Genomic DNA, 27849 nt, shown 5'->3' with positions numbered 1-27849 from the left:
ACGGCTTGGCATTCCGCCATATATGTAGATTTGAAGGCGGGCCAATGGCGCACCGACCACGTGAGCTGCGGCCCAGTACTTGAGCCCCGGTCGACCAGGAACGTCGGGCCTTTCCGCCGCTCGTCTTCGTTCGTACAGCCGCGCTCGTACTCACACACGCACCGGCAGCCATGGTGAGTAGCGGCCTGGAGAACGCACGCGCCCCCCGAACCCCCGGCCCTTCCTTGAATCCGGCTGCTGGACTGGGGCGGCCGGGTCGCCAAGTGTGGCTCTCCGCAGCGAGGCCGCGACCGACGGCTTCGGCTGGCTCGCTCGCGGCCATCCGCTCGGGTTTGGCACCAAGGTGACCTTGTCCGCCCCAGGAGACGTCGCTCCGTAGAGTGCTCGAACGCGTTTTGGTGCGGTGTGCTCTTGTGTGCAATTCGGAACGGCTCTTCTGTAGACGCATTTTATGCGCCAAGAATCGTGCTGGTTGGACTGTGAAGGACGGGCGCACCATCCTCGGGACGCCCGTGCGCTTCATTCACGCTGCTATGCCTCTCTCAGAGCAACGTGTAGTAACCATGCCGGCGGCCTAAGAGCTCTCCTTCCAAAGATGTTTCACCTTCACGGTTCGCAACTGTTTCGTCCTATATGCATGTGCACGTTATACGTGTTGCACTCGGCAGAAGAGTAGGCTAATGTGCAGTTTCAATGTGATTCCTATCTGTAATAATCTACCTAGGTGACGTAAAATTTCGCATGTTTCAATGTCCGCCTTCATGTTTCGAAGCTTCACGCGTAATTTTTTTGGCATGCTCTTCAGCGTGCGTTATTTTCTGTGGTAGTTATCGGAGTCTATGGGAAATGACTGCCTTTTCTTAGTTTCGCAGAAAAAGTACGTTTCCGCACGGAGAAGCCACTACAATATTCGTTGTTTGTAAACCTGTAGGTCCACGTGGCTGCCGAAGTCGTAAATGTGTCTATCGGCGCGCCAACCCTCCGATTTTTGGCACGCGACAATAACGCGAACGTGCTTGCCCCCTTCCTGGAATAATGCCAACGGCGGGCCACTTATCCTAACTAGAACAGTGTAATAAGGATTCGTATATGGCTTTGGGGCACCTGCAGGCTCACTACACCAGTCAGTTTTCAGCACATTTTTTCTTTCTTTCTAGATTCAAAGACGATGGCATAGGAATACTTTCCAGCTTACCTTTGAGTAGATGATGCCGTCTCTGCAGCTTTTTGTTACTGTTGCTGCTCTTTTCTTGAATGCTGAAAGAGAGTTATGGCGGATAAGGTTTCGTAGTGTGGATGCCTATAGCAGGAATGATAACAGAAGTTTCCACAATTGCGAATTATTTGTCTTTTGATGTCAGAACGCCTCGAACATAGTGTTAGTGTGGTTGCAGCTTCTCCTCGAGATTTGTGGTGCCGGAACAATTGCGTAGGAAAATATTGAATCGCCGCTTTTGCCGACAGCACTACCCTGAGGCTGGATGCTAGTTCAGTGAAGATATATTGGCAAAAGGACCTTTGCCCACCTCCTTTTACCTACCAATCTCGACGTTCCACGTTCTTCGTACTTATAGTAACACGAAGGAACCTTTTACGCGGTGAACAGTTCTTATTTTCTTTTGAAAAAATGTGCAGGAGACGAGGATCATGCGCTGCATACCTGTGCGCGACCCAAATGCTTAAAAGCACTCCGAAGTTAACACATAATGCGCTTGGAGGAATAAGAACAGCCTTACATTAAAAGATCTTAGGCCGAATTCACAAAACGTCTCTCACGCAAGTGCATTTCGCCATTGGTCAGCCGGCTTCGCTAAGGATATGTCCCGCATCGTGATTGGCTGAGATATTCTCTTACGAAAATTTTTAGCGTAAGACATTTTATGTGAATACGGGACCTTGTTTTTGTAGGATGTTCTGCTTATGATCCAGGAACACTTCACAGCCTACCATACATATAAGCATTAATGGCACAACACGTATAGAAGCAGAAGGTATCAAGGGACAGGCACCTGCCCCGTGTTACATTCTGCTTTATTTTTGTATAGTGCCATTTCTGCTAGGAGGAACCAATTACACCAACTAGTATAACAGCCCGTATTACTCTAGTCTACGATACTATGCGGGACCTGTCGCTTCGCTTTAAACGCTTAGAAACAGAGACGTGAGAACAGTCCATTACAACGTTGATCGGATATATCGCACTTGATTTGATTGCGATTACTTCGGGCAAAGGCTGTTTTCTTCTGCGTCCACGGCATGCACTCTTGACAACCTTCAAGGTAGTTCACGTAAAACAATGTTAGAAATTCCCACTGTTGCACTGTTGTATGTCTACGTATATTGCTGTTATGGTTTTCTAGAATTCTGCGACTCACTGTAGCGGCAAGTGCTATGCCCTGCTTTGCATAAAGACTGCAACCCCTCGACTAGTCCGTGGCACACATGTGAGCGTCACAGTGGCAACCAATTTGCTCTTTTTTCTGTGAAATGCCCTTATTGGTTTGATCCTTTCACGCTGCATTTACGTTCCGGCTTTCTGTTATGGCATTTCTGGCTTGAAGCCTTGCGAACGTGCTCTGCAAGCCAACTCTTTCTGTCTCTTTTTTTTTTCGTATTTATTGTTTTCGTATTTCAGCTTGTTCTCAAGAAGTCTTCATCTGGTTTGTAAAATAGCCCCATAATACAGGATTTTTCAGCCTTTAGCAAGACTATTTTTTTTTTTTTGTTCCCGTCCTGAACCGCACCTCTCTAACCTTCCCACTTCCACACTATCTCCTTGAGTCAAAAGCATGCTTTACTACCACTGAAACGCATTCAGCACATGTACAAGAGTTCCGCGTGAAGTCTCACTGTGCACGCCACGCCGTTAGCTTTTCATTTCATTACTGTTTAGCCCGCAGGCTTCATGTCCTAAAGCTTTGTCCTGCTTATGTTCCATGACCTTAATACAGCTAAGTTTTCTCTGCTTTCACAGCTAATATACGAAATCTTTCGACTCACCTGGTCTCGTATGCTTAGCCGTACTCGTATGCATGAGTGGTTTGCGAGAACAAGCACCAGCCAATCGTAAAAGACGACTACGCTATGGTTAAGGAAAAGGCGAAGTAAGACAGATATCTGAAACTAGGGCATTATGAAACTTCCCCTGATTCGTGATGGAAACAACGCCAACAATGAGATGCCTTGCGACCTCTTCTGTTAGGAGCGCGCAGGCTCATCAAACTTTCTTAATCGTGTGGTAGAACTAGGAGAAATAAAGAAATGTACTTAACCTCACTCTACAGTACGCGACCGTATACACAGCTAGCGTTTGTCGGTGATGTTGAAGTGTTGGAGGACATATAGGCAGGTATCTACTGGGTCAGGGCGGTTTGGCAAGCTCGAAAAAATCACGACTCTTAATGTGAGAATCCTGTGAACACTGTTGCAGCGTGTTCTTAACAGGACAAACCAAAAAGCCTGAATTGGCCTAACAAGCTGCCAGTACCTCAGTTCGTCCAGCAACTCCCCTGGTGTCAGTAGCATGCAAGGCCTCAAGCGTTATAGTTGAAGGCTAAAGAGGTCGGTTCCGCAATGAAATTGTAAGCTTGCACTGCATTTTAGCTGTGTCTTTGCTTCAGGAACATCTTGACAGCACACTCGCCACAGTGGTCAAGGCGTTTTGTTATAACGAGCTGAAGATGGCGAGCTGAGCTCCTAGTCTTGGTGGTCACATTTTTAAGTTGCAAGAGTGTAGAGATACCGGCATACCTTGACTTTTGAGGTTAAAATTAATGCAGAGGTGTACTACGCTGTCTCTCATTAGACTACGATGTCCCTCAGTTTTGGGTCACTAAACAAAGAACGTATTTAAATTTCGCCGTGACAACAGCACGGCTTGAAGGGAGAGACGTAGAATGCAGTAAAGTATCAGAAGTGAGGAATATGACGGAAAAGCTACTATCGAAAAACCTATAGTATGTTTTATCAGGGGACCAAACCGCTCTTTTGCCTGTGCGTTCTTACTGGATTTATCTGGCTACAGGTGTTTGTATCACTGAGAAATGCAATGCACGACAAAGGCGGCCGTACAAGACCGCCGCGCACACATCCCTTGGGTCGCAAGAAGGTTCCAGGCTGCTAAAAAAAAAAAAAACGAGCGAGAAAAAAAAAAGAGAAAGAAGGCGAATCGCCGGCAACATCGGGCAATGAACTCTCAGACGAATGCGAGATCAGCAAAACGTCGCGTACGGAAGCTTTCTGCAGCTGCGGGCACGAGGAACACTTTTGAATGACGTAACCTTCATATTTAGCTACTCGGCTGATGAGCTCCTTCTCTGCCCAGCAGCTAGACAATAGCGGGAGAGGGCGTGCAGAGCGCGCGCAGCATGGCAACTATTTTCGCCCCGCCGCCGAGCAGCAACCCTTCGTCAGCTCCTCTGCAGCTGCGCGGAACGCAACGAGAATAGTAATGCGACCGCCGACGGTGGGCTCAGTCTTATATGGCCGCGGAGACGGTGCTCCCCTCGCCGGCCGCTATTTTTAGTGGGATCCCGGGATTCTGATCGAGGCCTCCCCCTCCTCCGCTGCGGCTGCTGCTGCATTTGCCGCCTGGCCGGCTCCTATCCGGTCGGCCGACAGCTGGCTGTCGCGGTTTCCGTCCTCTGCGTTGCCAACGTTGCGCATTTTTTGAGGGTCTTCTCGATGCTCGTGTTACACGATGCTCGGCTCCGAGATGTGGACACGGTGGTCGCCCAAAGCGCTTTTACTGCAAAGATTAAAGAAAGCAAAAGCGACAAAGTCACGACACATGGAAGGAGATTAGGCCGACGATTTTATTTCGCGGGCGCGCGTTGTAACGTTGCAGTCAACACTTATAGCATTCCCGACAGCTACGTACGGAACAGCCTTGCTGAGTGAGTCAAGTAAACGACGTGCATAGGCGATGATTCATTTACAGTCGTGCACGCACAGCTAAGGCAAGATCAATAGCCTGCGAGATGCGATACACACACACACACACACGCATATATATATATATATATATATATATATATATATATATATATATACAAGGAGCATTTCGTCACCCTGGACAAGCAGCCCGAATTTCAAACATGCGGTGTGTATTGGTTTACGCGCTCTGCTTGCCCTGTCTTAAAAACGGTGACCAATACCCCTTGTGTCCTGGCGGCGTCTTCAGCGAGTTCGACGACATCATTTTTTTTTTGTTCGTAGAATCCTCGTTTCGTAATATTTTGCCTCTGCCTGTACATTTCAGTGGACACGTATGAGACCGCACCCTATACTGAATCTGCACAGGCTCTTCTAGCGCACCTAAAAAAATATAACTGCCTACTTGTAACCTAGAACGTCATATTAGTAGCACACTTGCAACAGACATTTATAGTTATCTTAAACAGTATGCCAGCCGTTAAGGTTTGCCTCCGGTGGAGGTACATGGATACTTTTTTCAAAAACTTGCTCCGTCTTTTTTTAACTTGCCGCATGTTCCGTTTAATTGCAGTGCGGCAGTGACGTCACCAACTACATAGACTGAATGCCTGCACTATATATACGGGGGCGCAAAGAAACGAAATTGCGCCCATGGTTAGACTGCATGCTCAGGTCATCTTCTAAACCAAACCTTCCTAACATGAGGCAACTTGGCTCGGATGGCATTTAGTCACAGTCGTCTGAAAATTACGCTTATAGCATTCAACACTGTATTCAACAAGGACGTTGTTGCTTGAGGTTTTTAAGCTTGAACGGGCCTTCGTAGCTTTACGCTCACTGTTATGTAGTTCTCTCCGGATCATTGAAGTCACGTGAAGAAAGAAAAGTAGCATTCTGGCGGTTCTGTAAAAGTGCGCTGTACTTCTCAGCTATACTGTCTATATATATAGATCTAGGTTGACTTTTTCGGTGAGAGGAACCCATTGCGACATCCGGTTTCTTTCTCTCTCTCTCTCTTTACCTCTTTAGCCTATGCGGTTGCTGTACTCACAAGTGGGCTGTCAGTGACTGTAAAATATAAAAGAGATTCGCGCATTAGCAGGCATAATCTTCTAGGCCTGCATTAGCAAAAACGTCGTTACACGCTCAACCTTTCATAGGAGAACATGTATACCAGCCGATCATGATGATATTATTAGCTAAGGGGCTGACCAATGGTAAGATCAAGAAGCTTTGTCAACTGTGTCCCTGGGCCCGTATACATAAAATCTTCTTGCGCTAAAACTGTTCGTGAGAGCGGATGCCAGCCAAGCGCGATGCTGGATATAACAAATTACAGAAACTGGCAGGCGAGTGGCAAGCGTTTTCCCAATCTTCGTGGCGTGTGTCGCAGGGAGACTCGGTGAAGGAGAAGAAGAAGAAGAGCAAGAAGGAGGCTGAGCCGGACAAGGCCCCCGCGGCGGCTCCTGCGGCCGCGGCACCGGCCGCCGCGCCGGCCGCCGCGCCCGCCAAGAGCTCAACCAAGAAGCGGGCCCAGCGCAGTACCTCGAACGTGTTCGCCATGTTCACGCAGCACCAGGTGCAGGAGTTCAAGGAAGCCTTCCAGTTCATCGACCAGGACAAGGACGGATTCATCAGCAAGAACGACATCCGCGCCACCTTCGACTCTCTTGGCCGGCTCACCAACGACACCGAGCTCGAGTCTATGATCTCCGAGGCACCAGGACCCATCAACTTCACCATGTTCCTCACCATCTTCGGTGACCGCATCACGGGCGTCGACGACGAGGAGGTCATCGTAAACGCCTTCAACCTCTTTGACCAGGGCAACGGCATGTGCAGCGAGGAGAGGTGAGCTCACTTGCACGCGCGGGCTTATTATGCATCCATCATACACTGCGGCCAAAACTGACAATTGCCCAAAACTGTTTGATCAAGGAGGCACCTTTGTCGCTGAAGACATTTTGATCGGCTTTGACGTGCCGCGTGCCACCGCCACCAACACCAGACGGCGGCGGCAGCGATGTTGCAACTAGAGCTATAGGGATTAGCCTGGCATACAGAGCGGGTAATTGTTTCACCTGAACCTCTCATTCGTTCACCTACTAAGGACTTGTAATCGCGCATAAGTGAAATATTTTTTTATACTGCTGTACATGAGTACTCTCGCTGTATAAGAGAACATTATCTTCAATATGTAATCCCAAAGTACGCCTGACCTATTCTAGCTTTCTAGCTTTAGGAGAGACGTTTCTCATGACAAAGGCTAGCACCTTCGCCAGGCCAAAGGCGATACAATGCCTCAGTGCCAGCGTTGTTGGTACAGCGTCGTTCTTTATTCCGCTATCCTACGCCGTGCAATGAACTGATGCGGCGCGCTTTGATACTGCAGGCTGAGGCAGATGCTGACTACCTTCGGCGAGAAGCTCAACGATCAGGAGGTAAGTGGTTGGATGTGGGCCGGAGCCGAGCTTGGTGCTTCACTCATCCCTTTCGACTCGCAGGCCAACGACGCCTTTGCCGAGGCTCCCGTCGACAGCGCCGGCAACGTGGACCTCAAGAAGTTCGCGTCGATCCTCACCAAGGGAGTCGAGGAAGAAGAAGGAGCGTAAACGGACGTCACAGTGGACACACACCGCGCGTGGGCTGCCTGGGTGGAACAATAAAATAAGGCACTGCTTTCCTTTTTTTATGGTATGAGAGAAGAGGGACGTCTCTGGCTTGACACTTCTTGAAGCCCCGGCTCGCAACACGGGGTAGGAAGCCGGCTCGTTGAGGCCCTCGTGTAGCAGCGACCTGTTCAGGAACGGTTCCTTTGCCTTTTCCCACCGCTTTATACCCGATTCGTGGAATAATAAAAGAAAATTCCACTGCTCACAAGTACAGGCTCGTCCATTTCGTCGCAGATCACCTCGTATGCACCGAAAAATGCTCTGAAGCCAACAGTAACGCTGTCCCACCAGATTGCAATTCGTGTCTTTCGGATGGCGGCGATACCGATGATTGGCCCAAGCCATCTTGCGTTTTGCCTTCAACATCTTTCTAAGGAGTTCGCAGTGCAAGCACACATCACCGTTCTTCTTCAACATCTTTCGAAGGGATATCTGTTCTGACATTTGCGGACCTAAATACGGTTGGCGCGATAGATGTACATGGCTATACTTGAAGTCCACTTCCGTCTGAAACGTCAAAGATATTCCCCTATACGTTCTACGCAGGAAGTAAACAGGTAATATGAATCGTGAACCCTTAACACGAGCGTATATAAAGTTTCGCTTCAGTGATATAGATGACAACTAAGGTTCGCCAGTTTTTCCGCCTAAAGCGTGGCTTAAAATGTTTTTTTTTCTTCTTCTGCATAGTAAGGAAATCTCCCACGACGGTAGAGTAGTGCTCTGGATGTTGGTGTTGACCGCTGAACACTCTGGATACTCAACTACAACACTGCAACGATATGGAATTTTATTCTCGCAAATATACCTGCGTGAACGTAACTTCTGCGAATTTTTCAAATATATACAGGTTGCCAAACACAAAAATAAGAAGCAAGATATTAATATTAAATATATGCTTAACAACGCCTCTCTTTTTAGACTGAGCGTGCGCTCTTGTTTTGCTGGCCATGGAACGAACAGAAGCACGACAAATTTTACCCCCGAACATTCAATTCATATGTGAAGGTGTGACACCTGACGGAATCCTGTAACGGGACTTGACCAATAACCACGCACAGGCAGCAAGCAAGATTCGTCAGTTTTCCCATGTAAATTTAAGCGTGCCATAAATGTTTTTTTTTTCTTTTTCTGCATAGTCAGGGAATCTTCAACGACGGTAAGAAGGCAAGGTAGGCCGTTGGTGTTGACCGCTGAACACTGCATTCACACTCTGCGCACTCGTACTCTGCATACTCTATGTAAAGCAGGACGAATACAGGAAAGTGCTTAAACCAACAAACAATGCGTAATTTACGAAAGCTACGCTCGTGCCTTCGTAGTCGGTAGGTAAGGAGACAACCAAACGGGCACTGATCTCGTTACCACATGAATTCTAGCGAAAGAGCACGTCTGTGTTTAGCGATGCTCAGTAGGCAATTTTATAGGCGACCGTTAGCGTGGCTATCAGTTTCACTATAGCTATAAAAGTGAAGGCGGGACTTATGATAGATACCTCATTCTAACGAAACAAACGACTGTGTTGCTTCGAAAACTAGCATACGCCAAGCGACCACACTGATGTTCACTGGGCATCCTTTGTGGACATTTACTTCCAGGACATGTATCACATCACATGTATACGTTGGCCACGATTGTTTGGTTGCGCCTTACGTATCTTGCGGAAATCTCTTGCATCTGCTCGTGGGACACCATACAGATTAGCTGACATTGAAATTTGGCTTTATTTTTCGCACGCAACAATAATGCGGAAATCATCACAGATTAAAAGCTACAAAATTTTACTTGAGTGTGCCTTAGGCAAATTAGGCAAACACATGTCTGAACACAATGCACGGACACCTCAGGGCCTCTTGCGCCGTGTTTGCTCTAACAAATATTCTGTTAGCCGCGGACATCGTGTGATAGATAAAACAAGCACAACGCCCGCACAGTTACGAAACAGCTATAGATATGTCACATATACACTTGTACGTACACGCGCGTGGGCGAAGCACATGCTGTACACTACAGGCCTCCCACCAGGCTCAATTAGTGACATTGAAATGATGTGTTCATAGTAAACTGCGTAAGCAAATGTCAACGATTTGTACCCGTCGGCTGCCGACACGATCGGCTATAGGGACGTAATTTTATCAGATGAGAAAACGTTATGCTGTCACGAGGAAGCTGATAGACAAAGAAGAACAATTCTTCGGGCGTTGTTGGGGATACAGGTTAAAAGTTAACCACACAGAACAACACAAACACAGAAGACTGCACAGAGGCGGCTGTTGTTTTCTTTCGTCTTCTTTAGTTTTCGTTAATAATAATAATAATAATAATAATAATAATAATAATAATAATAATAATAATAATAATAATAATAATAATAATAATAATAATAATAATTTATTTACAGTAAGCAGAATACAGAACTCACTGCAGGGGCAAGGGCTAAAGGCAAACAGCCTGACAAAGGCCCCTGACCCTCCGCAGTTCGTGACAGTGCATAGGCTTCGACATGAGCACACCCCCCCCCCCCCAAAAAAAAAAAAAATTAATACATTGGTTTCAGAGAAATAGACAACAAGCAACTTGCAAGCGTACACATAAAATTCACGCACAGACAAAATAATAAGTTTACAAAGCACATTTGAATAATTAATACGGTAGAGGTCGCTCTCGTAAAAATACATAACTCAGCGAAATCGACGAAAAATTTCAAAACTGAGAAACGCAAAATGCATGCGGATGCACCGAGATTACACTGCACATTGATATAATCGAAATACAAATTTATGAATGATTTAAGCATTAGTCGAGGCATGAAACTCCAACAATTAGTTTTGATACTGTATACCAGTGGTTATTAATAAGTTCTTTATTTGTTTTTTAAAGGCCGCTCTACTAGCCTTAAAGTTCAATTGATCTGCAAGGGTATTTATAACATGAGGTAGCTGGTACGCAACACTTCATTTTCCATAGTTGGTCCTTGTTCTAGGAGCTCGTTTCTTTTGCTCTCGCCAACAGTAGTGTGGTCTAATTCGGTGCAACTTTCTTCATATATAGCTTATTCTTTTGAATTAACTGAAACAATTTAAAATAATCTTATTGATCCACCCTGAGATGGAATGTTTTATGAACAGTGGAGCAGTTCGCAAGTCTTGTCAGTTTAATCTGTATTTTTTGAAACAGCGCAATATTTTCTTTTGTATAGCTATTAGCTTACAGTAATTTCCTGGCGATGTCGCTCCTCAGGCTAACATCCCATAAGTTACCTTAGAATGGAAGAGTGCATAGTACCTACTTATTTTTAAGCTTAATGAGATTAAGTACATTGTTCTGAAAAAAAAAGCTATTCCAATTTAATTCCTCCTGAAACCACACACCAAGAAATTTTTGTTTCCTAACGTGTGCAATCCAATTTCCTTCAAATTGCACAGTTATGTTACTGAATAGGTTTGTTTATAGGTCGGAATATCACATGGGTTCTTTGTTTCGCATTCATGCGCAGTTCATTTTGCCTTAACCAATTTGAAAGATGGCTTAGGTAATTATTTACACTGACCACAAGTGATATTAACTTATCTGATGAAATGAAAACATTTGTATCGTCAGAGTACATAATAAGTTCAGGAGAGTGAGGTTCTGCGCTGTTAACCTTTAACATGGCCGACAAAGCTGCTGGGAAGACATCCCGTGTACGTCTCTAAGGAACGAAAGCCATGCAAGTTTCGTGCGAGGCCCGTGAGCGACATTAAGCTCTCACTAATTCCGTGCAGTGCAGCCAGGACTATACAAGGATCGCATCAGCTAATCAGAAACAACCGCCGGCTGTGTGTTCTAGAGGAGAGCCCGTCCACCGCGCGCTAATCCTTCCGTGATGTTTTCAATCAGTCAGCATCGCACGGATGGCGATCAGTCGACACTGCTTATCATAAGAAGACGATGGAGGAGCCCTGCCGTGTTGGTTGGTGGACGCGACAAATAGCTGTATGGTAATTGTGGTTTGAGGAAAGACGCTTATACCTGCAACCACTGGCGTAGCCAGAGGGGGGGGGGTTCAAACTGCCCCAGAATTGTTTTTCAATTTTGCATGTGCATATATAAGCGCACACATACAAACGAATGCAAGAACATACATGAAGCATGGTTGCATCCCGAAAAAAATTTCTGGCTACGCCTCCGTCGGCAACCCACAAGCCATACCACAAGGCAGCACAGCTCCACGTCGTTGGAGAGGGGGAAGATGAAAGCGGAAAGGAGAGGCAACTACTCGAGAAGCAGGGGCGTAGGCAGAAATTTTTTTCGGGGGGGGGGGGGGCACCTCCTTGATCTGTAGTGGGGACGAGCAGGCAGATGTGGTCGAGTGTCATTTTCTGCTCTGTATGCTATGGCAAAAAAAAATTTCGGGGGGGGGGGGGGCACGGGCCCGGTGTGCCCTAACGTGGCTACGCCCCTGTCGAGAAGTGAGTACCCACAGTGCCCACAGCACCGAGCCCCAGGCCGGGGTACCACCCAACCCACTAGAAAAACCAATGGGTGCCCGGTGGCACTGGGAATCGAACTTATGGAATACCTCCCCACTCTAACCACTCGACCACGGTGGAAGAATTTCCGCCGTGCACACGACCATCACGGCGGTCGCTGCACAGCACTGAGTCGGTTGTGAAAGCAAGGGCGTATATTGGTTGATATCGTCCCCGCCAAGTGGCGCCGCTGTTCTACACCATTCCTCCGTGCCTCTCTGTGCAGCCTCCTCTTGCGATGCATATCCACTGCGAGATGAACACGCAGAGATCGCAAGGCTGTACGCGCGGAGGAACGGCGGGAGCACTGACGTGCGACATCGTACATTTGGGTGAAGAGGCAGAGATTAATATAAAAGGAGCAGTGGAAAGGAAGGACAATGAACCAGAGGAATTAGTGAGAGCGAGCTTTGACCTTTCGGAATTATTGCTTACATACGTTAGAACAAGCAAATCGTTGATTTATAGAAGAAATTGAATTTGAACATTGATTTTTGAAAAAGAGAAAGAAAAACTAAAAATCTACCTATTGTTGGAAAGAAACTTTGAATCAGATTTTTTTTTAGAACAAGAATTCTCGAAAATCGGTACATGAAAACAACAGAGAATGCTTGGCTGCTTCGCCCAAATGGCAATTTCATCATACTAGTAATAATTGTTGGGATTTAACATCTCCAAAACCACGATATGACTATGAGAGAAGCCGTAGTGGAGGGCTCCAGAAATTTCGACCACCTTGGGTTCTTTAACGTGTGCCTCAATCTAATGTACACGGGCCTCTAGCATATCGCCTCCATCGAAATGCGGCCGCCGCGGCTGAGATTCGATCCCCGCTCTAGTAATTTTTGTATGACGCTCTCTGGCCCAGAACGTATTCGGCAAATGGACGCATCAATATCGAAGAAGTTCTCTACGTTGAACGGCCTGGTGCGAACAGCTTACTGCTGCACTGCGACTGTTTCATGGCGCTGCTGTCCCACATGCACTCAGTGCGCACGAGTGCGCAATCGCACGGTATTTTCGCGATTTTGTGGGGTTTCTCTACTTGCAAAAAAAAGTTAACACGTGACGTGTATACCTCGCTGGAAACGTTTTGGAAGTGTTTTACGGTTCTCTTTACCCTCGTAATTGACTTCCTGACAATTAAAGCAACACTTTAAAAAAGTTAGATAATTACTTTTTATAAATAAGTGAACGTCAAGGACTGTGGCATTGCTGACAGTGTCTCAACAAGATTGCAGACAACGTACACTTGATCTTAATCACGTACAATAATAACATCCTCTTTCTTTTTTCCGGATCGGGGTGCTTGATAGAAGCAGGAAATCATGCATATGCAGTTATATCAGCGTGTCTGGTTCTTTCTGCTTCTTATTCGCCTTCATTTTGTTGCTGTGGACGGCAACTAGCACGAAAGTTTGCTTTACATATAACTACGCAGATAGTTTGACTCCGTCGCTCTCTGTCATTTAATATATCAACCAATCAAGATAGCACAACAAAAAAAGGATTTCGCCGCTAATAAGCTTTAATTACTCTATTTTTTGGTCATTCCAATAGGGCCTCGGCACTGGGTTTTACCAATGCGAACATTTGTAATACCAACTGCGATCTCCCGCGTAAAACGAGCCTGAGGTTACCATGATGAGTTTAAGTTTTAATTATTACATCCACATTTGAAATATTTGCGCGCTGTTCCACCAATTTCATACGTTTTTCACATTATTTATATAGAAATCACGGAACTACACCCGAAACACAACAGGGGCAGAAGGGTGGCCAGGGCCAGAGCTCCCCTCCTCACCTACGGAGACGAAACGGGGACGCGGTTCGTTGACGCCGCGGAATACGCAGAACGCTCGCGATTCGCGGTCGCGGTCGTCGATTCGTAAGGCCAAACGAGAATATCGGCAGGTACACCGTGCGAGCACGCAGAAGAAGCGGCGGAAGTTGCGGTGACGCTCACCCTCACGGATCCGACGTGCACGACGATCCTCTGCGGCTAGAGAGAAGCGGTTAGAAACTTCGCCAAAGGATGGACCTCACAACGAGCGGCCCGAGCCCTGCGCAATAGCCAAGTCCAACGGGCGGTAGAATTTCAAACCAGAATCCTGTGGTTCAGGGGCGTAGCCGGAAATTTTTTTCGGGGAGGGGGGGGTCAACCATACTTTATGTATGTTCGTGCGTGCGTTTGTATGTGTGCGTGTGTATATATGCAAGCAAAACTAAAAAAATTCGAGGGGGGGTTGAACCCCCCCTGGCTACGCCCCTACTGTGATTCCCGGCTCACACGGGAGAAGTATCAGAGGCACGTCGCTTGTAACCTAAACGAGCGCGAGCTCGCGAACCGCGCCGGCGACCGTCGTCCAAGGGACAACACCAAAGACCGCTTGGCGAGCTACAACGAAATGATCAAGGCCCTCTACCTGGCCAGCCAAACCTTCCCTCCGCCCAGCGACAAGCTGAACAGGGCGCAGACGGAGGCCCTCAGTCAATTGCAGACGTGCACGCGCACATACCGAAACCCGGCACAGTATCACAGGTACACGGGTACAAGGTAGCCACATTAGCTCACATGCTCTGAGAGTGTAACAAAAACCCGCAAGGCGCTAACTCCGGAACCCTTCCACAGCGGTGGACAGCTGCCTTGCGTGGCCCCCGCCTCGGCGACCAAATCTGGGCCGTCCAGCAGGCCCGCGAGGCGGCGGAAACGCAAGACCTCGACGTCCCCACGTTGAAGACCTAAGGCCCGGTCGGTGAAAGCTCCGTAGAACTACCAAAACTGTTAACAACTAAATCATGCTCATCGTGTATTAATTCTGCATCATTTCATACAGAATTTTTTAACACGAAAGTGTTTTATGCCGAGGTCCACCAAGACTTTAGCGACGTATTTCCGTCACGAATATGACGTTTATAAAGTGGACGCTAACGGATGAGAAAGAAAGAAAAAACTGTAAGTTACCCCGTCAGGAATCGAACCGCCAGGAATCGGCCGCGACGATAAGAGACCGGCGTTCTACAGACTAAGCCAGAGGCATTTGCGCGGCCCACGAACGCGCCTTATATCTCTCACACATTCCCTCTAACACGGTGCTCTCTGTTGCCGCCGTCTGTGATCGGTGCAGTGAAGCAATGCGACATGAGACTTACTAGCGCCGACAGAGAACGGCTCGGCGACGATTAAAGCATAGCCTCCGAGATTGAGCGCCGGCGCGCATTTTTGGAGCCCATGGTTAAAGCCTCTCGATACCAGCGAAAAACACTCACCGCACTATATATAGCATCGGGGAGTCGCCCTAGACGCAGTTACGTTCTTTGCCTTTCGCTTCGTGTTAGTTTGTGACGGCTCGTTGTCAGAGTAGTGCAGCTTCTGCATGAACCAACGGTGTGTCGCCTCCGCCGAGACAGAGGCCAGAGGGACGTGAAACGCCTGCGCGCGTTCGCGGCTCGAGCTACGAACCTCTGCCTCCCGTGTTGCTGAAGCGCACTGTGGTAGTGCATGCATGAGCACAAGCGTAGGTTACCCTATTACTCGGGAGCGCACACCGTGCCGTTTCCCTCCTTAATTGACAACACTTTGAAGAAGTGCATGTCGATGCCAGTGTTTATTACGTGCTTGTTGATGTCATCTTTGCGCGGGATTCACGCTACGCTGTGTCCAGGCATATGTTAAAAAATTACACCATTTCCCGCTAAAGGGGACCATGAGGCGATGCGAAGCCGGAGCACTTGCACGATCGCGTTCCGTTGGCGTTCGTTGGGCATGTTACCGACCTCGCGTCGTGGAACGCGAAGAGGAACGCTACGCGCGTTTTGTCTTCCCTCTAGCCTGGCCGTTAATTCTCACAGGGCGAGCGGGGAACGCGGTCGACAGGCGCGCGAGAGGGCGGCAGCGTAGGAGAGGAGAGAGAGGGGACGCGCATGTGCTGGTGCTCATCGCGGCGTTGCGCAGGAGAGAATTTCGGCATGTCTAGCCTGCGTTTCAGAGCAAGATAGGAGAGGGGGAGGGGATAGGGGAAGGGGATAGGGGAAGTGGAGAGGGGGAATGGGAGAGGGAGAGTGGAGGGGAGGAGTGGAGAGGAGGTGTGTGGAGAGGGTATGCGCATGCGCAGTAAGGGTGGTCACGCCACACACCACCACCACCACCACCACCACCGGTTTGAACTCCGCTATAAGATGCTTCGCATCTAAAAACTACCGCTACCACAATGGTTAAATCGTGATCATGGGCGTTAGCCGTCGCAATGGAGATGTGCCACTAGGCGTCAAACGTGGGTGCATCCACGTCAAACGGTGCGATAGCTTCCAAATACCAATAGACATTGTACAAGCTCTCATATATCACTACACAATAAGCACTACTTCTGTGAAGATACGTTTCACTTTCGTGTTATACCGATTCCTATGACGGAGGGATCAACCATGTTTTTTTTCACATTGCTTCCTCTCAAATAAGCCTCCTATTGGTATGGTCAAGCTATGAAAACATCAAATGCAACAGACAAAATAGAGCTGGCGGAGCTTTCGAAGTTGATCAATAGGCGTAAAGTAGCCGACATAAGAAAGTATAATATGGAGAGAATTGAGCATGCTCTAAAGAACGGAAGAAGCCTCAAAGCTACGAAGACAAAACTGTGCATAGGCAAAAATCAGATGTATGCATTAAGGGACAAGGATGGCAAGGTAACAACCAATATGGATAGAATAGTTGAGGTAGCGGAAGAGTTCTACAAAGATCTGTACAGCAGCCGAGACAGTCAGGATGATAATGTAAGAAGCAGTAATATCCCAGAGGAATCTGACATCCCACCAGTATTAACAGGAGAAGTAAAGAAAGCCCTAAAGGGAATGCAAAGAGGCAAAGCCGCTGGTGAGGATCAGATAACATCAGACCTGCTGAAAGACGGTGGAGAGATTATGTTAGAGAAACTGGCCACCCTGTATACGAAGTGTCTCTCGACAGGGAGGATACCAGAATCTTGGAGGAATGCCAACATCATCTTGATCCATAAGAAAGGGGACGTCAAGGACCTGAAAAATTACAGGCCCATCAGCTTACTGTCCGTTGTCTACAAGCTATTCACAAAAGTAATTGCTAACAGAATTAATAGGACATTAGAGTTTAATCAACCAAGGGACCAGGCAGGATTTCGTACAGGCTTCTCAACAATAGACCATATTCATACTATCAATCAGGTGATAGAGAAATGCGCGGAATACAACCAACCCCTATACATAGCCTTCATAGATTACGAGAAGGCATTTGATTCGGTGGAGACATCAGCAGTCATGCAAGCACTGCGGAATCAGGGCATCGACGAAGCCTATATAAACATAATGGAAGACATCTACAGCGCATCCACAGCCACTATAGTCCTTCATAAAGAAAGCGACAGAATCCCAATAAAGAAGGGCGTACGACAGGGAGACACGATCTCTCCAATGCTATTCACCGCGTGTTTACAGGAGGTTTTCAGGGCCCTAGATTGGGAAGAATTAGGGATAAGAGTTAATGGAGAGTATCTCAGTAACCTGCGATTCGCTGATGACATTGCATTGATGAGTAACGCGGGAGACGAATTACAGCTCATGATTACTGAACTGGATACGGAAAGTAGAAGAGTAGGTCTGAAAATTAATATGCATAAAACTAAAGTAATGTGGAACAATCTTGGCAGAGAACAGCGCTTTGCGATAGGTGGCGAGACGCTGGAAGTTGTAAAGGAGTACGTCTACTTAGGACAGGTAGTAACCGCGGAGCCGAACCATGAGAGTGAAATAACTAGGAGAATAAGGATGGGATGGGGCTCATTCGGCAAGCACTATCAAATCATGAATGGTAGTCTACCACTATCTCTCAAGAGGAAGGTATATAACAGCTGTATCTTACCAGTACTTACCTACGGAGCAGAAACCTGGAGACTTACAAAGAGGGTTCAACTTAAATTGAGGACGACGCAGCGAGCGATGGAAAGGAAAATGATAGGTGTAACCTTAAGAGACAGGAAGAGAGCAGAGTGGGTCAGGGAACAAACGGGGGTTAAGGATATCATAGTTGAAATTAAGAAGAAGAAATGGATATGGGCCGGCCACGTAGCACGTCGGCAGGATAACCGGTGGTCATTAAGGGTAACTGACTGGATTCCAAGAGATGGCAAACGCGTGAGGGGGAGACAAAAAATTAGGTGGGTAGATGAGATTAAGAAGTTTGCAGGTATAACGTGGCAGCAGAAAGCACAGGACCGAGTTGATTGGCGGAACATGGGAGAGGCCTTTGCCCTGCAGTGGGCGTAGACAGGCTGATGATGATGATGATGGTATATCCCTGCACAGTACGGTAACGAATAAAGCTGAAATTTGGGCTGGTTGGTTTTGATTTGAATACATATTACTAGAGGAACTAAAACTGGGACAGAGAAAGATGCACACAGGACGACCGCTAGACTTCACCTCAAAATTTTTACTTCCGACACATGACGTATAATGTGAACCACAAAAAACGTCTAAACTGATTGCATCGTCACCATTCCGTCAACAGCTACACGTGCTAAGCTACGTGTCACGCATGCATCCTAGCAACCATGCAGATAGGAACCGATCAGCTCCGCTGTGCCTTTAGCCTTGCGCCACTAGTGCAAGCAAGCTACGCCCGGCTTTATTACTAATAAAATGAAAAGATTGTTTTTTGGTCGATTTACTCTAACATACCCCCTTAACCTCTGGTTAACACAGTGGCCATTCTGTCCTACGTAGAAGCGGGCAGCTGAAATGAACCACACACACTATGCCTGCGCGGCAATCAGTAAACTTGTTGGCCCTGTTTGACGAAACAAACGTCAGTCCGCTTCTTGTAGCCGCTCATTTTTTCTCTGCACGGCGGCGCATATCTTACATATATACCTCATTGACAGCCGTAAAAACAGCATTAACATTAACGCTGTATCTACTTCCCACTTTCTTTAGCCTGCGAGATACGCAACGAATGTAAGGAATACGACATGCTTGTTACTTGCATTTTAACATGAATACGTACCAGCTAGCTCTACTCTCTGTTATTCAAAAGAAACAAGCCCTTATTCCATTCTCCTTCTTTCGTAGTCTGGTTGATCCTAATTCAGATTTTAAAAAATTAAGCGAGGATACGACAGTGGCAACAATCAAGCACACGCGGACAACTGAACCACACGTAAAATATCCGTGGTGATAGATACATGCATATAAAAGAACTGAAAGCCAGGTTAGCTGATTGTGGTCTACCGTTCAAATTTTAAGCGCGAAAGGACTGAAGCGTGCGTTAATTATATTGTTCCTCTACTCAGACTTTGTTCTCTTTACTTCACTATGTGCGGGTAAAACGGTTGTTTTATTGTGTTTTAAATTCCTTTATTAGCCCCTTTACCATCCTTGTGTAACCATAGCGTATATTCTTTTAACTGTACATTCAACTTCCTTTAACCCTTTGAGGGTTTTCGCCGTACATGTACGGCAGAAGCTTCCAGGTACCAATGGGTTTTCGTCATACATGTACGGCATAGCGTTTATTTTTAAAGGACCCCTGACACCGAATTTGGAAACTCGAGATGCTTGTGTTGTTTGATAGTCCTGCATGCGGGGGCACTTCTGACCGATTATGAGTGACGAGCGTTGCCTTTAAGATATTTTAATTTGGTTTTAAAGTAAGCCTGAGTGCTCATCTGAATTTTGAACTCCTATCAACATAACCACTAGTATGACGTAGACGTAGGCCCCTTGTGACGTTGCAGAGGTAAAGCAAGTGTTGTCGACGTCACAGACAGAAATATGCGCGGTGCATGCACTGTGGTATATTGCGAAGCATGTTTGCTCTCCCACCTTCTCCTTCTTCGGTACGTGTCGGCAGGCAGCGTGAGCTCTCCGTGTGTGTGTTCTCCAACTGGCAGTTCAACAAGCGCGTGGCTGACGTCACCCAATACTGAGGGCATGTCATCACGCGTGCCCCGAGGCGCGACCGCCGCGGCGCGGCGCTAGTTTCTTATCCTCTTTCGGCGCGCGTTTTGAACCTACACTAAAAATGACCATAATTAACGCTGCCAGGATTAATTAAACATCACGTTGGAGCATTTACGGTGTCATTCCGTGGTTACAAGACATAGACCTACTTATTACAACATAAATGTCACAAACAAGAAATCGGCTGTCAGGGGCCCTTTAAAACATGCGCCTTTTTCGATAATTTCTCTTGCTTGGCCTGTGCTGCCACACTTCGGGAATACGTGGAATTTTTTTCATGCGCCGACGTCTCTCCGTTGCTTTTTTTATGCTTCGCAAAACGGCGCGCCGGCTATCGCTTGCGCAACCGAGCGCGCCCGCGGAGTGGTTGGTTTCAAACGCGCGCCTTCTATCATTTCTCTTGCTTGGAATGTGCTGCCACGCTTCGGGAATACGTGGATTTTTTTTAATGCGCCGATGCACCCCTGTGCGCCGATGTCTCTTCGTCTTTTTTTTTTTTTTCTGCTTTAGCGGCGCGGCGGCTTTCAGTTGCGCGTCAGAACGTGCGCACGCGGTCCGGCTGGTTTCGGTTTCGTCCTTCGGGTGGTTTTCGCTTCTTGCGCCCGCAAAGCTGATGGCTGTTTGGTTTCTAATCTCTCAAAGGGTGACCGCTTGTTACTCTCTCGTTTATTGCTCCCATGGGCGCGATTACATCTGTTTCCGCGCAGCGCTAAATTACACAAACGACGCCGCCGTGATTGCGTTTCCTGTTTTGGGGTCTCGGAAAAATTAACAACGTCTTGTTGGCGATAAGACGAAGGATTACTGTAGCTTTTTCACTCGTTTTGCTTTCCGGACGGGCGCACAACCATAGAGTTTTCTTCCATGCGCTCACTGACGCAGTTCGCTATACGCTATTGGAAGCGCGCGCCGGTTGCTCTGCTGCCGGTGAGTCGAGCAGCGATTCTTCCGATGTGGACTGTTCCCCAAGTGCCGAATCAGAATCTCAGTCACTGGATTTCAGTTTGTCAGACGAGGATTTTTTGAAGAGTTCAGACTCCGATGACGATCAAGGAGCGACATCTGAAAAGCGTGCGCGGCGAGCCATTCAAAGACTATCACACGCTGAAAAGTTTTTAGTGTTAGAGCACGAACATTTTTAACCGTAAAGTACTCTGGTGCGCTTATTTTGGTATCACTGTTTAATACAATGCATAATTTTTATTTATGAAAAACTGCTAAGTTTTTTTTATGATTTTGCTTGATTTTACTACGAATAGACCATGTGTATGTAACAACAAAAATGATTTTTTTTGCCACGTTACGGTCACGAAAAAAAAATTTAGACAATTTTTTATTAAATAGAACCGTCTGAAGAATTTATTTCAGCAATAAGAAATTACACAATTTTGGACTGGACTCGCGAAAAAATTCGAACCTCAGAGGGTTAATGTTGTCCTTTCATCATTCCTTCTTTACGGCGCAACCTTAATGAAAACCAGCAGACAATGAAGCCAAGGAACGTATATGTGGGACTTTAATTGTACTGTTTTAAGCGCATTGTAATAATTCTGATATAGATCCGAAGAAAGTAATGTGCACGGAAAGACAACTCGCCGCCGGCAGGGACCGAACGTGCAACCTTCGGATAACGCGCCCGATGCTCTATAGGGCGGCACGCGGTCGTCCTCTCGTCCACTTTATCGGATATTTGCTCGTTAAAGGATCACGTGCTACGTGACGCCAGCTGGCAGAGAAGGCGTGTTCCACACTCGTCGTCATGGCTATACGAGCGGCGCAGGCTAACACTGCCAGGTTTGTACGCCCATAAATATCCGATAAAGTGGACGAGAGGACGACCGCCGCCGCAGCTCACTTGGATAGAGCATCGGGCGCGTTATACGAAGATTGCAGGTTCGGTCCCTGTCGGCGGCAAGTTGTCTTTTCGTCCACATTACTTTCTTCACATTTATATCACAGTTACTACAATACACTTAAAACAGTACAATTTATAGTCTTCAGTGACAGGTGAGACCATTACGAAGTGCGCGGCCTATCTGCCTCCTTAAAAACCGCAACGCCAGCACTCGCCGGCGAGTTGTCCTTCACGGCCAACGGTTTCTTGTGCAATGGGCAGTTCCAGACTGCTGCTAAAGGTACACTTAGGAGGAATAAAAAATTGTGCAGATCACACGCACTTGCGAAAATCAATGTCCTGCGAAGCTGGCTATGTCATGGTTTGGGGCTCTGCAAAGCGCTACCGGATGGACCAAAACGTTTGTGTAAGGCGAATTGCATGTGGACCTATATTGTAAAAAAAATGCCCCCACCTCCCCGAAGGGAATCGTGAGGAAATGCGAATGCATTTCTTGCGCCGAGAGTACACGGCGTAGTAATCGCTTCACTCCGTTTTTATATACGTGCGAGCGAGCGGACGGGAGAGTGGGGCGCAGGGAGGAGAGAGAGCGAACGGCGAGAGAAGGAGCGGCGAAGCACTGCACCTACCCTCTCCTACGCTCTCTCCACACACGCGGGAGCTCCGCCGAGCTCCCGCGATGCGAGCGCCCTCACACGCCAGAGCGCGCTCCTCCTCTCCGCTCACTCTCCGCTACTCCGCCCGCACCACCTGCTCCGGTTGTTAGGGGCGAGGATAAGCGCGCGCGCCCGCAGCTGTTGCTATGGGAGAGGGAGTGAGAGCGGAGAGATAACACCCGCCGGCGCGCGGACACCGACAGACGCCTGACATGCCCCGACTAAGAAATGCATTCGCATTAAAAAAAAAAAGCTTACCTCAGTTCCACATGCAGCGTGAAATCTGCAGAAACAGCGGAGCTGCGGCCCCTGTGTTTCCCTTGTAATTTTATGTGATATATTGTGTGATGTACGGGAAAGGACGTGTCACACCCACCCTATACAGTGGCTTTAGGCTTTATTAACGCTCTACCCGCCCTTCCTCGTTTCACTGTGCGGCTACCGCTTCGTCCGCGATTTAGAGTTGCTGTATTGGGTGCGAGGCCCACCACTGGAGACGCGGGCCTGCGATCGTTGTGACGTGCAGGGCTGGATCACATGATCTCGCGTTGCTCCGGCGAAGGGAAGCGGACGGTTGAACGCATTGCTTTAAACCGCGATTTCTGGCGTTTTCCCCTTTGAACAGCGTTGTTTTGCTCTCACTGCATGTGTGCGGACACCTAGAGGATACTTAATTTGGGAAAGTGCCGTCAAAGCTACCGGTGGCATATGGTACTTACAGTGCGAGCCTATAGCGTGAGCTTTCACTTTCACCGTTATTCTGCTTGCAAGAGCGGGATACCACTGTCAACTGACTTTATTTTTTTAATTGGCACCAGTATGCCCTACGGCATAAGTTAAACATTCCTTTATTGTTATTTCCATGGGTCATGGGGTTCCTTGCTTACAGATAGGGCCCTGTGTTTTTGGTTTTATCCGAAACAATCCGATAAACATTCGCCGGTAAAATTTTTGACAATTCGTATTTATCCGATAAACTACGATTTCAAGGGCCAATATGGCCTGGTTCCGTTCTTTACCGAAAGGGCAAGTTCTAAGCGCTCATTGATACATATTCTGGTACGGCCGATTTAAAGTTTACCGCGCGTAGCTGTATTAGGCGACGTAGCTGTATTGTGCTCTGACTCATCTTCCTACAGGCAGAAGCTTCACGAGGACTTGCAACTCTCCAACCCCGAATTCAAGGCGTTTCACTTCAAAGATCCGTGCCACCTACTCAACAACGCTCTGGAGGATGGAATCAGGACGAGCTCGTTTAACGTAGTTCACGATTTTGTTGTGCACTTTTCTGCCCTGCTCAAGTCGTCGCGGGAGCTGCGCCGTAAGTTTGGTCTTGTGTGCTTCGCCAAGGTCATGTCCATCAAGTCGCTCAAAACCGTATGTCCGTCGAGGTGGTTCTCTTGTTATGAAGCTCTAGAAGATATTTTGGACAACTGGCGCGCCATTTTGTCTTTCTTGAGAAGCGACGAAGCCAAGGGAACGAAGTGTGAGAAGCTAAAAAGTCTTATTTCATCGCCTGAAGCTGTGCACGACTTGCTCGCTAAGATGAGGTTTGTGAAGACCAATTCGTGTGCCGTGCTCTCAATCATCAAGGAGCTTGAGGCAGACAGTACCCTGGTACACCAAGTTTATCCCATAGTGGAGGTTAGTTTGCACGCACTCATCAGCCAATGGCGTGATCCAACCGAGGTCGTCGCATCAGATGTAACAAGTCTGCTGGACCTCCTTGACGAGACTGACCACTTAACGACTGTCGCAGACTTTCACAGATACTACACTGCAGTAGTCGAAAAGTGGAGAGACAGACATCTGAGAGGAAGCTGTGCGATCAACTACAGTACACCAAAGAATCGTTTTGGTACTGTGTTCAAATTGTGAATCCAAATTTGAAGCATGAGCTGCCCTGCGCGTTCGAAACCTATGCGCCTATTTTTCAAATAGTGCTTCTTGAAACTGACGACATTAGCCAGTTCCTGAGTGATTTTGCGAGCTATCAGTGCTATGAAATATGTAATATTGTTGAACCCATGTCGTTTCGGAGACTTCACAATTTCGAGTGGCCAGTGCTTTCTGGCTGCGCGCTGCGTCTTCTGGCGCTTCCTGTTTCTAGCGCTAACGTTGAAAGGGCGTTTTCAAAGCTGAGAGTTGTCAATCAAAAGGAGCGCGCTTCGATCACTGACAGCAACCCCGCAAAGTATGCTTGCGTGTTTTGCAATAAGCTTTAAGCATAAGGTTGTTATACGCACAAATACATGCGTTTTGTGTTCAAGTATTTCGCTTGTGCGTATATGTTTTTGTGCATTCAAACCTTCTAGAAGAAAAAATGTGCATCGTGTGTTTTGATGTTTTAGTATTCAGATATGAACTGATCTTAGATTTTTGGAGTTTCGAGAATAATGCAAAACTCCGAATTTCGGAGAATTGGGGATTTACGAGAAATAAACTCCGATAAACGCCGAATTTCCGCCATAAATATAAACTCCGATAAGCACCCGCCGATTTTCAAGAAAAATAAACACCGAATACACGGAGCCCTACTTATAGAGGATGTCTGTAGAATGAGCCCATCCAGTGTGACTTCTTTGTGTTGCGCTACTGGCGACAACGTGGCCAGCTTCAAGCACTGATTCACCTTCTATAATTGTTGGGGTTTGACGTCCCAAAACCACGATATGATTATAAGGGACGCCGTGGAGGGCTCTGGAAATTTCGACCACCTTCATACGGTTCTTTAACGAGCACTTAAATCTAAGTACACGGGCTTCAAACATTGATTCACCGCCTAACAGCAGCCGCGAGGTGTCATGCTGCTCATCAATGAAGTTGTAAATGATGGACACTGGTATTTTCACCGAAACATAAAATTGCCAACACAGCTATCTGACCTATAGTTGGAATCGGTTCATGCCCATGAAGCGCGAAAAAAAAAAAAGAACACGGGGACGAAGCAGAGATACATTACAAGCGCTTGTCCTGTGTGTATCTCTGCTTCGTCCGCGTGTTTTTGCACTTCATAAGCATAAAATTGCCATCTAGAACGTAGTAAGCCACCCTTTGCAGCACGCTATACGTATAGTGCTTTCAAATGCGCAAGGTAATATCACCGGCTGGCACATGGTGCATTTAATATCCCATTCGAGCCCTATCGGGACCGTATTTTTCTTGGCCCTTTTGTGCAACTGTAGAACGGAGTAAATCGTCGAAAATTTTCATCCCGATGTGGCTCGATGGCGATCGAAAATGCACCGTGTGAAAACCGCAGAAAATATGCGCAATAATGAGGAACAGATGAATATTAAAATCGGGCCGTAGACTCATGTACTCATGTAAAATGTTATCAAGCTACAACTCTGAATGAGGCGCGCGCGTGCATATAGATCCTGTGCGTCTGCCTCCAATAATTTGAGAAAGGTTGCGGCTGCATCCAGCTCTATGCATGTTGGGCTGCTTAAAGCGGAGAAACCGCTTGCTTCGTGCTTTATAAGGCTATGCGTACTAAAGAGGAATGTAAATTTGCTCATGCCATTTCTTTCTCGTGTCAACCGCTACCCGTCTTTAGATGCGAACCTAAATGAATGAAGTTACGCCACAGAACACCTAGTCACACGGTGGTAACGTTGCGCGCCTTTCTTCACCTAAAATATGTTTTTTTTTTTGCCTCAATCACACGCTAAATCCCATTAGATGCTTAGTTTCATTTCGACACAAAATGGTTTACAAAAGCAGAGCGCTCGGCCCCCGTGGCTTCCATATCTGTGGCCATGGAGTTACTGTAGATGCTACCTTTAGGTAGTAGAGTTGCGCATCTGTCTTCCAAACGCCGCTAGCAACCATGCGTTGTGGAGAAGCTGATGCTCGGGCCAATTTTCGTATTTTTCGATGGCGCCGCTGCAGCGACACCTGTGAATTACACTAGTCATTTACAGTAAAGTTAATCACCGGTCTTCGACACGCTAAACGTGTTGATCGGTGACCCGGTAGGCATGTCGCCTGGAAAAACGGAGTGCGTCTTCGCCGCATAGCTGTGGTTCCTAGCCAGAAATATGCGCAACTCTGCTAGCTAAAGGTAGCATATTTATTTTTGCAAAATTTATTCAGAATACCCCTAAGGGCCCTTTTACGACGGTATTACATCGGGTGTGTGTGTGTGTGTGGGGGGGGGGGGGGTGCATTCGAAAAATATACAGTAACTATACCTAATGGTAGCATATACAGTAACTCTAGGTGGCAGCAGCAGACGACGCCGGCAGTCAAGGTGGTGTCTGTCATTTTGAGGAACATATAATTATTTTTTTGGAGCAGTTATTTTGGCATTTCGTACAGTCAGTGACGAATCCACAGCAGTATTTTAGTGACTTCGCCAAAGTAAAGTACAACAATAGTCATAGGCGTCCGCGGGGTTCCCCTTTAGTGAGGAGGGGAGGGGGGGGGGGGGGCAAACTTCTATCGCAGCGCTCCATCATCGGTCGTCAGGCTCAGCTCCAAAACAGCGCCGCTGTTAAAATGTTGCAGCGAATGTGCGGGAAAGGTGCCTTCCAACTTAAATCCGTATATCTAAGGAAGCACTATAATTTCATTCAAGTGCTTCGCCTTTACCATCGGCGAACCTTGAACAACCCTATAGCTGTGACACTTTTCGAGACTGCGGCAATGGTAAATTCTCTTGAATGGCAACAACATATACTATCCCTCTTGTTGGTTGGATGTTGCCGAAGAATGACGACGTCAGCTCTTTGAAGTAATGCGCGCAAAAACTTCTGTGCTCGCGCCCTTCCAATGGAAGCTACGCGCGTGCGTGTGCGCGTGCGTATGTGGGGGGAGGGTGACAGAAAGTGGTGTGGAATTTACATTTACATAATTGCAATTCTTAAATGAAAAAAAAAGAAACGCCAGGCCTGCGCAGAAAGCGCAGCACAGACACAGCGAAAGCTGGAAGAGCGGCCTTTCTAGAGCCCGTTGTAAACTCTCTTGTGGCTACTAATACAATTAATACAAGTACACTAGCAACGTACCCACTACGCCACAAATAATAATTTTCATGAAGTTGGGAAGCACCCAGCACGGCATTACTCGTCATTCTGCGGAGAAGCGAGGTATCATCTGTAAGGCATAATGCGCACTTTGTTGATGCGACGGTTGATGAAGATGAAGAATTATGGCTGAGCCCTTTATGGGTTGTAGGGAAGGGGTTTTACGCGCCAAACGGCTACGTGCAGTGCATTGTGTGT

At 47.3% G+C, this 27849-nt stretch overlaps 1 protein-coding gene across 1 annotated transcript; it reads left to right on the top strand.

Moving 5' to 3' along the window:
• Positions 1-19: 19 nt before the first annotated feature.
• On the top strand, positions 20-7803 carry LOC119379236 (myosin regulatory light chain 12B). Its single transcript, XM_037648470.2, has 4 exons — positions 20-173; positions 6329-6786; positions 7328-7376; positions 7440-7803. The coding sequence occupies exons 1-4, from the start codon at positions 171-173 to the stop codon at positions 7545-7547; spliced, it is 618 nt and encodes a 205-aa protein (XP_037504398.1). The 5' UTR covers positions 20-170; the 3' UTR covers positions 7548-7803.
• Positions 7804-27849: the final 20046 nt, after the last annotated feature.

The sequence above is a fragment of the Rhipicephalus sanguineus genome, chromosome 1 (genome assembly GCF_013339695.2).
Source record: "Rhipicephalus sanguineus isolate Rsan-2018 chromosome 1, BIME_Rsan_1.4, whole genome shotgun sequence".
Lineage (NCBI taxonomy): Eukaryota > Metazoa > Arthropoda > Arachnida > Ixodida > Ixodidae > Rhipicephalus > Rhipicephalus sanguineus.
This window is presented reverse-complemented; position numbering and strand designations above follow the sequence as displayed.

What these genes read in the sequence shown, in the direction of transcription:
- LOC119379236 (XM_037648470.2), top strand. An exon ending in GGCATGTGCAGCGAGGAGAG is followed by an intron (nt 6,787 to 7,327) that starts GTGAGCTCACTT and finishes TTGATACTGCAG; the next exon opens with GCTGAGGCAGATGCTGACTA. An exon ending in AGAAGCTCAACGATCAGGAG is followed by an intron (nt 7,377 to 7,439) that starts GTAAGTGGTTGG and finishes TTCGACTCGCAG; the next exon opens with GCCAACGACGCCTTTGCCGA.